Genomic DNA, 14,412 nt, shown 5'->3' with positions numbered 1-14,412 from the left:
CAGCTAGCAGCTGACCTGATGACAGCAGCTAGCAGCTAGCAGCTGACCTGATGACAGCAGCTAGCAGCTAGCAGCTGACCTGATGACAGCAGCAAGCAGCTAGCAGCTGACCTGATGACAGCAGCTAGCTGGCCTTAAATCTAAACCTTTAAACCTGCATATCCATCCATCCATCCATCCATATATCTATCCATCTACCCATCCATCCATCTGCCCATCCATCCATCCATCCATCCATCCATCCATCTACCCATCCATCCATCCATCTATCCATCTACCCATCCATTCATCCATCCATCTACCCATCTATCCATCCATCCATCTACCCATCTATCCATCGCTAGTACCAGCTCTACTCTACTTGGCTTGACCGCGGTGCCCCATCATGGGGGTCAGCTTCTCCTCACAACACATACCTCCTATGGCGCCATTTTGATGCTAACAAGCCATCACCTCCCGTTAGCATCCCATTGACTTTGACAGAGAATAACTTTACATCTGAAGCGTTTAAAGACTCTATTTGTCCGTTGTTTATTTCTCCGTAGCAGACGTTTTTATAACAATAGGCTAACGATTGGGTCATAACCACGAGACTTCCTGTCTCATAGTAGAGGAGTTACCGTATAGTACAGGAGAAGCTCTCAGGCAGTTTGGACTTCCATCAGCTGTTTAAGTGTAATGACTAATGTTAACTATCATTTTAGTGATCAATAATGAGCCTGTGTCTATGTTATCTCCTTACATATACCTACGCTCTCCGTCTCTGCTAGATTGGGAATGATTGAGATTTCTCTTGGCACAGCTACCAGAAGACTTCCAACTTTCAGACAGGTTGCTCACATCTACGTCTTCAAGCTCAGTTGGAGGCTGCTCAGTAACGCTCAGCCATCACCGGAAAAGAGACTCCACTGGTCTCCGTCCAGAGACACGGGATCTGTTGGTCCATTCTTATATATGTCAATGGTACTGCCTCATGCATGAGGCGAGCGTGGCTGATCGTCATAGTGACGCTGCAGGAAACTGCTGTCACCTAACGCGACACAAACACAGACCGTAGAAGGTGTGTTGTTGATTCTCAGCATGTGGCTGTTTGCCAGAAGACACATTTAGTTTCTAAAGAAGCTGGCTACTCTATTTAAAAATGGGCGGGTTTCTTCAGGACACCCCCGTCTGTCGCTAGCAATGATGATGCAGCGATTAGTGACGATGCTCTCCGACCAATCAGGAGTCTGCAGCGTTGGAGCCAAAATTATGATTTCGATGTTAACTTTTATTTTAATAATTTGTGCACGGATGCAGCGATATTCGCAGTAAACTGGACTCATTGCGAGCTGATAAGGTGTGTTGGTTGATCTTGGTGCGTTGCATATCGTCAGTCTTTTGGCAATCAGCTGATTAAGGCAGTAATTGCATCAGCTGGTGTATAAAATACATTCTTTTTGTTATATCTTTTATTTTTTTGCTCAGCTGTCAATGCTTGTGCACCATCTGGTAAGGACAGTTCGTTATTTTTTTGAGGAAAAGACGAAAACGTATCACATTAAAGCTTGAGTGATAAAGAAAAATAAACGTGGAAACAAAGGAAAACAGGAGTTATCGAGTCTTGTTTAAGCGCGTCGAAAGAGTTGCTCCCACATGCAGGTTTTCACGTCACCTTTTGGTATCGCCTCAGCTCTCTGGGAACCCCCACGGAGGTAGTACTACATAAAGTCCCTGTTGGCAGGTACCAGGGACTTTTTATCAGAACGGAAAACCTAAAAAAGGAGAGTAGAGTCAAGCTGAAGTACCATGTAGTGGAGAAACGCCATATCTGTAGAGCAGGATCTCAGCCCAGTAACTGAAAGAAATGAGATCCAAGAAATAAACACTGAACTCAATCTTCTTAATTCCAGTTGATTTTAATTATCAAATGTACATCATCTTATGGTTAAGTTTCACATAACACCCATTCCCTAATACAAAATGAGTTCTCTATCCCCATACAAACATCCTCTCATCCATTACAGTAAGTATCAAAAGTAGCAATGAGTAGGCAACAACGACCAGGTAAGACATGAAGACAGATTCATCCCGACAACTAAACATCTGACCTCATTTTTCAGCTCAGATCTGATTTTTGATGTAATATTTTAGCATTTTATGCAGTGATTGACTTTACAGTGAAAGTACAATCAAACACATGCACTGGCAGAGAAATACTGATTGATTGATTGGACGATAGATAGACCTTGATTAACATAGATAATAAATCTGAATCCTGTTATTAACGTCCCTTCCAGACTGATATTTCTACTCCGTTCTGGCAGACGTAAAGCAAGTCAGAGCTGAGGCACAAAGTCAAAAGTCAGATCTGTTCGTGTGAAAAATACAGCTGAAGGACCAACAGAAAACAGCGAAGAACTCAAAACGCTAGCACATCATTAAGTAGTCTGATGTACACTGCAGGAAACAGCAGTGTGAAGGCAGCTTTAACAGTCAGTGATTTGTTATGGCAACAATATGTACTCTTCAATATGTACTCATGGGATTCTGGGAGCTTAGAAATCAACAATAAACATCAGTAGTCGCATACAGTTTTTGACGCTTGCTGTCAAAAACTGTGTAGTCCGTCCACACTTTAAAATAAACATCATACGGACAATTAACCAAAAGGAGTATTCCAGTTTTCGTCTTTTAATTGAGATGTTAAATCATTTGGTTCGTTCACAGCACTTCAGAATTTTGTTGAGAAAGGGCAAACAGAGAGAAAATGTTAGGGTTCAATATGATTCAGAAGCTGCTCATTTAGCTCCCTGGTACACAATCCACAGTCCAGGTTATACGTGTCGTTCCTGGCACTGTGTAACCTGAAGCCAAGTGCTCTCTGCTTGTTTCTGTCCCAACCTTTTACAAATCTAGTTTTAACATTTTGAAAAGACGCATGGGACACCGAGCTGTTGTATTGGGACATTTTTACCAACTAACGTCAAGATATCTTTAATTTACCAATCAATCAAGTAGAAAAACTATCGTCAAGTGCAAAGTTTGTCACCTGATCATTTCAGGGCAGCAAAAAACAACAGATGAGATTCTGAATCATATTTCTCCCTCTATTTTCTTTACAGCTCCAGTTTTAGGCCAGATTATAGTAGGTTTTACCATTTTGGCTCCCTGATTCACTGCACAATAAAGTGTCCAATTAACAGAGAGCAGTCTCCATTCATGGATGTGTTCATTTTCTCTTTCCTTAAAATGTTAGTGTCTTCTTAAGAATTTCTGAGGGCAGTTTGGCAGATTGAAAAACAAGTAAATCAATTGTGTCAAGCAACTTGTTGATTGGACAGTTATTTGCAGTGCAACTAATGTGTCCACTCAGACAACAGATGCAAAATGGTGCAGGAGGAGTGACAGCGGGTTTCTTGGAGCCTCACGGGACGGTGACATTGAAGGGTGAGCCTGGGATGTGGTCCTCGCCCCACTTGACAACCAGAATGTAGTTGCCCCGCTCCTTTAGCATGTAGCTGACGTTGTACTGCAGGTTGCCCAAGTGTTTGACCAGGACCTCCTCACAGGGGACCTGAGGACCGTGCACACCCACCAGGAGCATGTTCTTACCTGGGAAGTAAAGTATCCAAACATCAATGTAGTTAAACGTTTAGTGTAGCATTGCTTGTTCATGCATCTACATTTACATCCTGTGTGACAACACGTTCTCACACTCATCTCGTAAAATATGGACGCTTGGTCAGGTGCCTTTGTCGTTCTTATTGACGCTAAAAGTCTCCTTTAGAGCTATAAGTAAACGTGCTTGGTCGGGACTATTGACGTCCCTTTAGCGCTATAAGTAAACGTGCTTGGTCGGGACTATTGCCGTCCCTTTAGCGCTATGAGTAAACGAGCTTGGTCGGGACTATTGCCGTCCCTTTAGCGCTATAAGTAAACGTGCTCGGTCGGGACTATCGCCGTCCCTTTAGCGCTATAAGTAAACGTGCTTGGTCGGGACTATTGTCGTCCCTTTAGCGCTATGAGTAAACGAGCTTGGTCGGGACTATTGAAGTCCCTTTAGCGCTATAAGTAAACGCGCTTGGTCGGGACTATTGGCGTCCCTTTAGCGCTATAAGTAAACGCGCTTGGTCGGGACTATTGCCGTCCCTTTAGTGCTATAAGTAAACGTGCTTGATCGGGACTATTGACGTCCCTTTTGACGCAGTTATGTTAAGGAAAGGATTGTGGGTTGGCGTACGGTTCTGTGACACACGGGAGGAAAGAAAATGGGACTATAGCAAGCGTGACAAGCGGGACGTGAACCCTGCTCTCCTGGGTGAAAGTCCTGTGTTTGACCCATCCACCCCCCCCCCCCCAACCTCCTTACATACTCCTCTCTAAATCCTCTCTAACTGCTGCTCTCCCCGGTGCGTTACACAAACACGCTGAAAGACGCCTTTTTCGTCGCATCAGACGCTGACAGCCACTGTCCAAACGTCCTTATTTTACGAGTTCAGAATGAGAACGGGTTGTGTGTGATCACCTGACCAATCCTGTTGCTGCCCTATATTTCTAGGGCCCAGTTTTTCAAAACATTTAATCTGGATCACATTGATCTGGATTTGGAAATCCCATGTTTTGCTCTCCAGGGCCCAGTTTTTCCAAAAGTAATCCAGTGGGATTTCGGACCACAGATTGGATCAAATCTTGGAAGAGGGATTCTGAACTAAAATCAGATCATGTAATCCAATTTTACATTTGATCTGGATCAAACCTGCCCTTTTTGGGTTTTTCAAAACTTGGTTTGGGATCTATTTGATCCAAAAAAACAGGATTATCCTGATCCAATCAGAAGGCTGGACTCAAAATCAATGTTTACTGATGATATATACATTTATATATATTTGAAGCATATATGAAGCATGTCACATCTAATGAGATATGGACTATTGGATAATATTATTTTGGTTTTGTTATTTAACATTATAACAAAATAAGGAATGTAAAATGTTTGTTTATTACAGTGTTTCTGTTTCTTAAAATTAAAACAAACACTGTCTATATGTTGCCTACCTGTAGTTCTCTGCTGAGCCAGCAGGCTGCACTGTTGGCTCCATTTAAGGTTCTGGTCAACAGGATTTTGGTAATCCTGAAATTTGGTATTTGGATCACAGTGATCCAATCCAATGTTCCTTTAAAAAACTGGCATAACAGTAAGATGGATCAGGAGATCCTGGAGAGCAAAACATGGGATTTCCTAAATGTTTTGAAAAACTGGGCCCAGGATCTCCTGATCCATCTTACTGTTATGCCAGTTTTTTAAAGGAACATTGGATTGGATCACTGTGATCCAAATACCAAATTTCAGGATTACCAAAATCCTGTTGACCAGAACCTTAAATGGAGCCAACAGTGCAGCCTGCTGGCTCAGCAGAGAACTACAGGTAGGCAACATACCGGTGGCCACTAATAGACAGTGTTTGTTTTAATTTTAAGGAACAGAAACACTGTAATAAACAGAAACGTTTTACATTCCTTATTTTGTTATAATTAGGGCTGTCAAAATAAAAAAAATAAGGCAGATTAATCCATTCCACATTGAGGTTTGACCCGGAGCCGTTCTAGCACCATTGGACTGTAAAATGAAGGAGGAGATGAGAATGTTCTGCCTGGATCATTAATTGGAACATTTACTTGTAAAAATGTTCTTCCTGCCAACCCTGGCTACCGAAATCTGGTGCCACTGATGTGTCTGCTCTTCTCTCTGATGCTCTGAAGACGATACAGGCAACACAAACACCACTGCATGTGACGCTAGTTAACACTATATTCGACAGCAGCTAACGTTAGCCTACCGCTAGCTAGTTAACGCTATACTCGACAGCAGCTAACGTTAGCCTACCGCTAGCTAGTTAACGCTATACTCGACAGCAGCTAACGTTAGCCTACCGCTAGCTAGTTAACGCTATACTCGACAGCAGCTAACGTTAGCCTACCGCTAGCTAGTTAACGCTATACTCGACAGCAGCTAACGTTAGCCTACCGCTAGCTAGTTAACACTATACTCGACAGCAGCTAACGTTAGCCTACCGCTAGCTAGTTAACACTATACTCGACAGCAGCTAACGTTAGCCTACCGCTACCTAGTAGCTGGATTAAACACGGTTAAAATGCTGACAGCTAACGCTAAACGGTGTAAAGTGTGACTGTGTTTTACTGTAGAGGATTCAACACCGGGATGTAACAATCTGCAGCTGCCGTCGGAGAAACAACACAGACGGTGCGTTCAATGAAACTGGTAAACTACAGCCTCGTGGTGCATTTGAAGTTATTGTTAAATGTCCTTTTCCATCTGATGGTTGTTTTTGTCGTTCAACAGCAGTTTACTAGTGAAATAAGTTATTGTTATACATTATTATTAAACTTTTTTATTCTTTTTTTACTTTCTTAAAAAGTATCGGTTCAGGCACCGTTAATTATGTATGCGATTCATTTAGATTAATTAATCACAGAGTATGTAATTAATTAGATTACATTTTTTAATCGATTGACAGCCCTAGTTATAATGTTAAATAACAAAACCAAAATAATACTATCCAATAGTCCATATCTCATTAGATGTGACATGCTTCATATATGCTTCACATATATATAAATGTATATATCATCAGTAAACATTGATTTTGTGATCATTCACTTAAAAATGTTTTTATTTGGTTCGAAAAATCACAACTATATTTTAGCTGTGTTTAATCCAGTTACTACTGTAGCTAACGGTAGGCTAACGTTAGCTGCTGTGTAACGTGTTATTAGTGTTTACTGTAGCTAACGGTAGGCTAACGTTAGCTGCTGTGTAACGTGTTATTAGGGTTTACTGTAGCTAACGGAACAGAAAACATGTTATGAGTTGTTCACGTACACTACATCATCTCAGGTCAACAGTGACATCATGTTGTGGGTGGAGTCTCACTTACCGGCCTTGCTGCAGTCTACGGAGAAGTTGCTTCTCTGGCCCATGAAGGCCTTGCTGAGGCCGGGACCTCTGCTCAACACCTTGCTGGCGTCAGAGTCGCCCAGCCTGGGCATGGCACTCTGGGTGAAGCTGCTGCTGGACGCCCGTACTACTGGATCCACCGTCAGGGTCGACGTCTCGCTGGCGTTGGTCACATTCACCAGCCGATTACCTAAGAGGGGTAAAAAAATAATATTCAGGCACGATTATTTGTTATTAAACATCATTGTGGTAGCTTGAAATAGAAATAGTTTGCAGAGCAGGACAGCAAACAATAGTAAGAAGTTGCAATGCAAGAACAGGACTTTCCAAAAAATGTAAGTCTGCCCCATCTAATCCTACTGCTCTCCTACATTTCCCAGAATGCCATTTGACAAGCCACAATGAACCTACCAGGATTTATCGCATCTAGCCCTTTGATTGTTGAATTTTTTAGGTAGGTGGAGGAAAAACAAGGACAACGAATGGGTCACAGAATAAGTAGCTTTTGAAAGCTAAAAACAAAGAGTGGCTCTTTGAGTTTACATTATTTTGACACCCATTTGGTATTATACTAGCCAGGGTCAGTCTAGCAACTCTCCGTTGGCTTGCGAGCTGGAAAAACCAATTGGCCGTGCCAATCACATCATGTATAGAGTCGGTGGGCGGGGCTTATGGCTGCTGCTGCTGGTGAACAGCGTCTCTGGAAGACTTGGAGTTTAGCTTTTCTTTGAGGAAAGAACAAAGAACGGCCCTGAAGTCATTCTTAAAAAAGGAAGATGTGTTCGGTGTTTAAAGTGTAATCTATCAGCTAGCGTTGCTCTGATTGGTTGGAGAGCTATCTTATTGGTGCAGAGGGAATTTGAAAGACAACCGTTTATCCCGCCCCTCGGATTGAGCCCAGCCAATGGGGAGTTCCCAGACCCAACATCTGGATGTGGGTCAGACCCAGACCCAACATCTGGATGTGGGGCTGGCTTGTCAGGCTAGGTTTGCAGGGTAAAGTGGCACAATAGTTCAGCAGAGACGTTCACCACTATACCTGTGACTTTGGCCTTGAAGGGACTGCCATTGATGTGGTTCGGTCCTCCATATTTGATGCTGATCAGGTAGTTTCCAGGCGCCATGGGGGTGTACTGCACCTTGTAGCCCTCTGGAACCTCCTTGCAGTCCATCTTTACCTTGGACGGGCCCTCGATGGTCACGGCCAAGGCCCCGGGGCCCGCCTTAGTGTTGTTAATGACAAACTCTGACTGGCTACCTGCAAGATGTAATAAAAACAACAACCCTGCATTACAGATAGCCGTGGTTGTCAAAAATATTGTGGTCGTTTTGTTAAACGTACAAAAGTTTCACTAAAATTAAAAATTATAATTTGGCCTTTTCAATAAAAGTATTCTTATTTTGTTATTTATTATCATAGATGGTAAAAATAGTGGACGTACTTGTGGACTGCCATTTGAAAGCCTTGAGTTTGGAAAATTAGCCATAGCCATCTTGTTGTTTTTTTAAACCAGATGTGACGATTTTGGACTTATGTTGCAATGGCGCTGCGCTAAAGGCTAAAGAGGGAAAGTTGCAGATTTTCAACTGGCTGAAGCGACTCCTCTGGTGAAGATTTGCCATTCATCCGCTTGTACAGCAGTCCGACAGAGCAGTAACTGAACCCGGCCCGAGCGGCATTAAGATATTTGTGTCCGAGCTCAACACAGTTAACATCTCATGTTGTCCTCAGACTAATGACACATGTACGTTTGTTTGAGTGGAAAGCTTTCATTAAGCAGCTGGAGGAAGGCATTCAGAAATGTCAACAGATGAGGTCATCAGCTCACACGGAGCAACAAGCTCACGTTAATAATCTGTTTAATTTAAAATGTTCAACGTGTTAACCTCTCCTGATCGCTTCGTTTCCACCGTGGTCAGAACATCAGAGGAGACTCGTTACCTCCAGGGCCGACGTTATAACATGATTAACGTGGGGGTTAAAATCCCATTTCTGGTGAACGGATGAATGAACTAGGCTTTCAGTCTGGGGTTTATCTCGGACACACACACACACACACACACACACACACACACACACACACACACACACACACACCTCTAACGGCAGTACAGAAAATTGGCAAACTTTCCCTTAAGTTACCATCTAATGCTAGTGCTAGCTAGCTTGGTTGGCAGAACAAGATATTAAAGATATAAGATATATAAAGTGAAAACACACAGTGACAGGGTCAACGTTTAAGATGAAAACATGGACACCCAAAAACAAGTTCAGGTCTATTTGAATGTACACAGTGCCATGGTTAGCATCGCTAAGCCTCCGTCCTGATGGACAGGTTGACGTGTAGCCACGGCCCTAAAGCATCCTCTGCTTTATCGTTTATTTTAAAATAAATGGAACCATCATTTACTAAATGAACACCATCCTGTATTGAAGAAGACTTGAAACTAGCGATTGAGACCATCAACTCGTTATGAAAATGTTTACTGAGGTAAACAAACAAGTGAGAAGTAGGGTCATTTTCTCAGACTTCTATAGAATCTGACTTCTTTTTGCAACCAGTGGAGTCGCCCCCTGCTGGAAATTAGATAGAATGCAGCTTTGAGGCACTTCCACATTGATTTACTTTTCAGTCCCGGAAGCTCCATCCATTATTTTTACAGTCTGTGTTTATTATTACAGACAGGTAACCCACCTGTCGTGCCTCTCTCCAGTCCGGCTCCGTATGCCGAGACCAGCCCGGGCTCTCCAGTCTGTCCTGGTTCACCGACTCGGACCTGGAAAGGACTTCCGGGGATGTGGGAGCCGTTGAACTTGACGTCGATGGTGTGGACACCATTTTCCCTGGGGATGAACCGGATAGCGTACTTGTCTGGAGGACAGGACAGAGGATTTGGTTACCAGAAGTCCCAACATCTGGCTTCTTTAGACCTCTTTAAGTCGCCTTGAAAAACACACAGACCTTTTTCCAGCTCGGTGACAACACACTCCTCCAGAGCTCCAGAGGGGCTGTGGACTTTGGCCTCCATCTTGCCCTGTGCTCCGTTCAGACGGACCGCAAAGGATGCTGGGTGATTCACCTTCAGACCAGACTCCTACCGTGGCCAGACACACGCACATCAGAGTACGGGGATAGACAGTTTAACAACAGGAAAGACAATAAGGTAACACTTCAAAACACACTGACACACACACACATACAAATGGGCTACAACCAAACTACTGCTTTCTCTATTTCTACAAGTTTCTCCATGTATCTTACCTGAGCTCCTGTTGGTGCAGCTCCAGCAGACAGAGGCAGATGGCCAACGTGTTAATAAGCAGAGTTAGAGGTCCCATGACATGAAAATTTCATTTTATGAGGTTTTTTAACATTAATATGAGTTCCCCCAGCCTGCCTATGGTCCCCCAGTGGCCAGAAATGGTGATAGGTGTAAACCGAGCCCTGGGTATCCTGCTCTGCCTTTGAGAAAATGAAAGCTCAGATGGGCCGATCTGGACTCTTCCCTTTATGACGTCATAAGGGGAAAGGTTACCTCCCCTTTCTCTGCTTTGACCACCCATGAGAAAGAGAGAGACATCATGGCTTGCAAACGAGCGAAGCATGGCAGTTGGTCAAGGCCCCCCCCCCCTCTCTCCTCCTCAATAGCATTTAAAGCTACAGACACAGAAATGGCACATCCTAAGGAAAGCTCATTGTGGGACTGGCTCTAGTGGCTGTAATTCTGCACCAAGGCTGAATTTAGGGAAAGAGACTTCAGATACAGTATTAGGGGACCACTAAGGTCTATATAAAGAGACTTCAGATACAGTATTAGGGGACCACTAAGGTCTATATAAAGAGACTTCAGATACAGTATTAGGGGACCACTAAGGTCTATATAAAGAGACTTCAGATACAGTATTAGGGGACCACTAAGGTCTATATAAAAGAGACTTCAGATACAGTGTTAGGGGACCACTAAGGTCTATATAAAAGCATCCAAAAAGCAGCATGTCATAGGACCTTTAAACACTTTGACAATGCACTACCGTCTTACAGTGTCTTTAAAATGTTGTAAATCATGGTCTGGGTGAATACTCAATTCTGATTGGCTGCAGGGTGTTTATTAAAAAGTGATATAGGATACCTACTAAAGGAGTTCTAGTGTGACTTACCGTTTACCGATCTAAATGAATGGGCTACATTAAACGAAAAATCTCAACAAACTTTACCCACAATGGCCAAATATTAAACCTCCATTGTGTAATGTTTTTAGTTGATTCTTAACAAAACAACCTTTGTTCTTTCACAAATATGTACTCATTCATGTGTAATTACTTCCACCAACTAATCAAAGTATTCTCGTATGTAAAATCTGATATTCAGAATACATACGAGGGACTCGCTCCATCTTTAAAATACATTAACCAAAGAGGGACATACCTCCATCTTTATGATACATTAACCAAAGAGGGACATACCTCCATCTTTATGATACATTAACCAAAGAGGGACATACTCATCTTTATAATACATTAACCAAAGAGAGACATACCTCCATCTTTATAATACATTAACCAAAGAGGGACATACCTCCATCTTTATAATACATTAACCAAAGAGGGACATACCTCCATCTTTATAATACATTAACCAAAGAGAGACATACCTCCATCTTTATAATACATTAACCAAAGAGAGACATACCTCCATCTTTATAATACATTAGAATACATCATTACAGAGGGACATACCTCCATCTTTAAGATACATTAACCAAAGAGAGACATACCTCCATCTTTATGATACATTAACCAAAGAGGGACATACCTCCATCTTTATGATACATTAACCAAAGAGAGACATACCTCCATCTTTAAAGATACATTAGCCAGAGGATATACCTCCATCTTTATAATACATTAACCAAAGAGGGACATACTCCATCTTTATAATACATTAACCAAAGAGAGACATACCTCCATCTTTATAATACATTAACCAAAGAGAGACATACCTCCATCTTTATGATACATTAACCAAAGAGGGACATACCTCCACCTTTATAATACATTAACCAAAGAGGGACATACCTCCATCTTTATAATACATTAACCAAAGAGAGACATACCTCCATCTTTATAATACATTAACCAAAGAGAGACATACCTCCATCTTTATAATACATTAACCAAAGAGGGACATACCTCCACATTTCGCCCTCTTACACCTATTGGCACCGTGATAAATGCCAGGGAAGCGAAAAAGAGAATTAAAACGACAACGCAACAAGACCAAAGTTAATATTGGAGTGGCTAGAACAGCTGCGTGTAAACGATGGGGATACTAAGAGATCATTTCGGGTTCGGCCACCGTAGGAGGAAGGGCTAGAAAGTAGTATTCAGTTGGTTGTCATATACAATTCCACCACTAGATGGGAGAAGTTCTTACACAATGGAGCTTTAAGATAAGATAGACTTTATATATCCCACACTGGGCAAACTCATGACACTGGGGTAAAGGGATTAAGGGAGAGGCAGTTTGATCCCAATTATATCTTCCAACACTGGTGCATTATTCTCATAAAGCACCAAGACAGCAGTACTCACTCTGTTGACTGTACTATAAGACCGAGATTTAGCTAACACATGAGAGTGTTGCAGACTGAACAGAAAAGGGGTTTGTGTTCGGCTATGGACAAGAAACAAACAAACAGTCTCTACAAGTACAGCATGACGTCTGCTGTGGCCCGCCTCCATCTGCTGCAACCAGGGAGCTGATGATGCTGATGGTGATGGTGCTGTTAAAAGCCTTTAAATGAAACACAAGAGAAACACCAGCAGTTCCACACCAGACAGAAGAGGGATGACCAGAGCCAGGCAAAACGGTCCAGAGAGGGAAGATATCTTTTTTTTAAATATATAATTTTAAAACCGTGTATTTGCCTGGCTGTGGTCACGTCCATGAGGCCAGTTGCATAAAGAAATTAAAATACTTTAACCTGACTATCTGCACAAATGCAAGGTTTCGACTGATATGGGCTATTTAAGGGTGGCGTAAAGTGTTTACAGGTCCCAATGGCATGGCAGTTGGTCAAGGCCACACCACCCCCCACCCCCCCCCTCCACCTTGCCCCTCCTCTCTCCTCCTCAATAGCATTTAAAGCTACAGACACAGAAATGGCACATCCTAAGGAAAGCTCATTGTGGGACTGGCTCTATAAAAGAGACTTCAGATACAGTATTAGGGGACCACTGAGGTCTATATAAAAGAGACTTCAGATACAGTATTAGGGGACCACTAAGGCCTATATAAAAGAGACTTCAGATACAGTATTAGGGGACCACTAAGGCCTATATAAAGAGACTTCAGATACAGTATTAGGGGACCACTAAGGTCTATATAAAAGAGACTTCAGATACAGTATTAGGGGACCACTGAAGCCTATATAAAAGCATCCAAAAAGCAGCATAGGACCTTTAAATGAGAAACTCATCTAAAAAGTGTTGACTCCAATAGTACTTTCTTTTTGTTGTAGTGGAAAAAGCTCTGAAAACATGTTTAGACTATCATTAATTCACATTACAACTCTTGAAAATACACTTCCTGCCAGCTCACAGATGGCTTCAAACTGTGTTGAGTTTTAAAACATCACTAGTAGGATTTGGGGGCTAAAAGCAGCGAGTTTGGTCTTGAAAGGGAATTTCAGTACAGTATGTTGCTGTTAGCTTGTTGCCGCCATACATTTGATCCCAACAAAATCTGTCTTTGCTTATCACATTTTCATGCAACTGTGCCCCACCCCGGAGCCCTTTAACAAGGCAGGGCAGGCTGGGTGTGGAGGTGTCTCCTCATGCCTCACCTGAAGGCCGGTAACAGTGAGGCGGCGAGCGTCGTTCGCTGGAGCGACAACAGGAACAAGGTAGGGGCTGTCAGGTATGTGCTGGTCGTTGAACTTCACCGAAATCTCATAATCACCTGGAGAGGAGGGGGCGAGAATGTAACTCAGAGGGTCAAAGAGACGCATCGATGAACGATCATCATGCTAAACTAGAGTGTGTGTTTTTCTGTACCGGGGTCCTGAGCGATGTAAGAGACGCCACAGGATCCGTCTTTGCGGTCGTCGAATGAGATCTCTGCCCTGCTGGGTCCCTCCACGGCAATGGACAGACCGCCAGCCCCCGCCTCCCTCGTCCAGATACTGAACTCAGCTGGTGGGAGAGAGACACAGAGAGAGAGACACAGAGAGACAGAGCGAGAGAGAGAGAGCGAGGGAGAGAGACCGAGACAGCAAGAGAGAGACAGAGAGAGAGAGAGAGAGAGAGAGAGAGAGAGAGAGACAGCAAGAGAGAGACACAGAGAGAGAGACAGAGAGAGAGAGACAGAGAGAGAGAGACAGAGAGAGAGACACAGAGAGAGAGACACAGAGAGACAGAGAGAGAGAGACAGCAAGAGAGAGAGAGCGAGAGA

At 43.0% G+C, this 14,412-nt stretch overlaps 1 protein-coding gene across 2 annotated transcripts in view; it reads right to left on the bottom strand.

Moving 5' to 3' along the window:
• Positions 1 to 1,879: 1,879 nt before the first annotated feature.
• flnba (filamin B a) overlaps positions 1,880 to 14,412 on the bottom strand; it is a 114,482-nt gene continuing 101,949 nt past the window's right edge. For both annotated transcript variants that reach the window (XM_078247630.1, XM_078247631.1), the window contains 7 exons: positions 14,016 to 14,153; positions 13,805 to 13,920; positions 9,922 to 10,054; positions 9,655 to 9,831; positions 7,998 to 8,216; positions 6,939 to 7,148; positions 1,880 to 3,594 (listed from right to left, as the gene is read on the bottom strand). In XM_078247630.1, coding sequence (XP_078103756.1) covers positions 3,407 to 3,594; positions 6,939 to 7,148; positions 7,998 to 8,216; positions 9,655 to 9,831; positions 9,922 to 10,054; positions 13,805 to 13,920; positions 14,016 to 14,153 — 1,181 coding nt within the window. In that variant the 3' untranslated portion in view covers positions 1,880 to 3,406. The remainder of the gene's footprint in view (positions 3,595 to 6,938; positions 7,149 to 7,997; positions 8,217 to 9,654; positions 9,832 to 9,921; positions 10,055 to 13,804; positions 13,921 to 14,015; positions 14,154 to 14,412) is intronic.

This window comes from Sander vitreus, chromosome 4 (genome assembly GCF_031162955.1).
Source record: "Sander vitreus isolate 19-12246 chromosome 4, sanVit1, whole genome shotgun sequence".
Taxonomy (NCBI): domain Eukaryota; kingdom Metazoa; phylum Chordata; class Actinopteri; order Perciformes; family Percidae; genus Sander; species Sander vitreus.
Note: the sequence above shows the minus strand (reverse complement) of the source record. Positions and strands in the feature narration are given on the sequence as shown.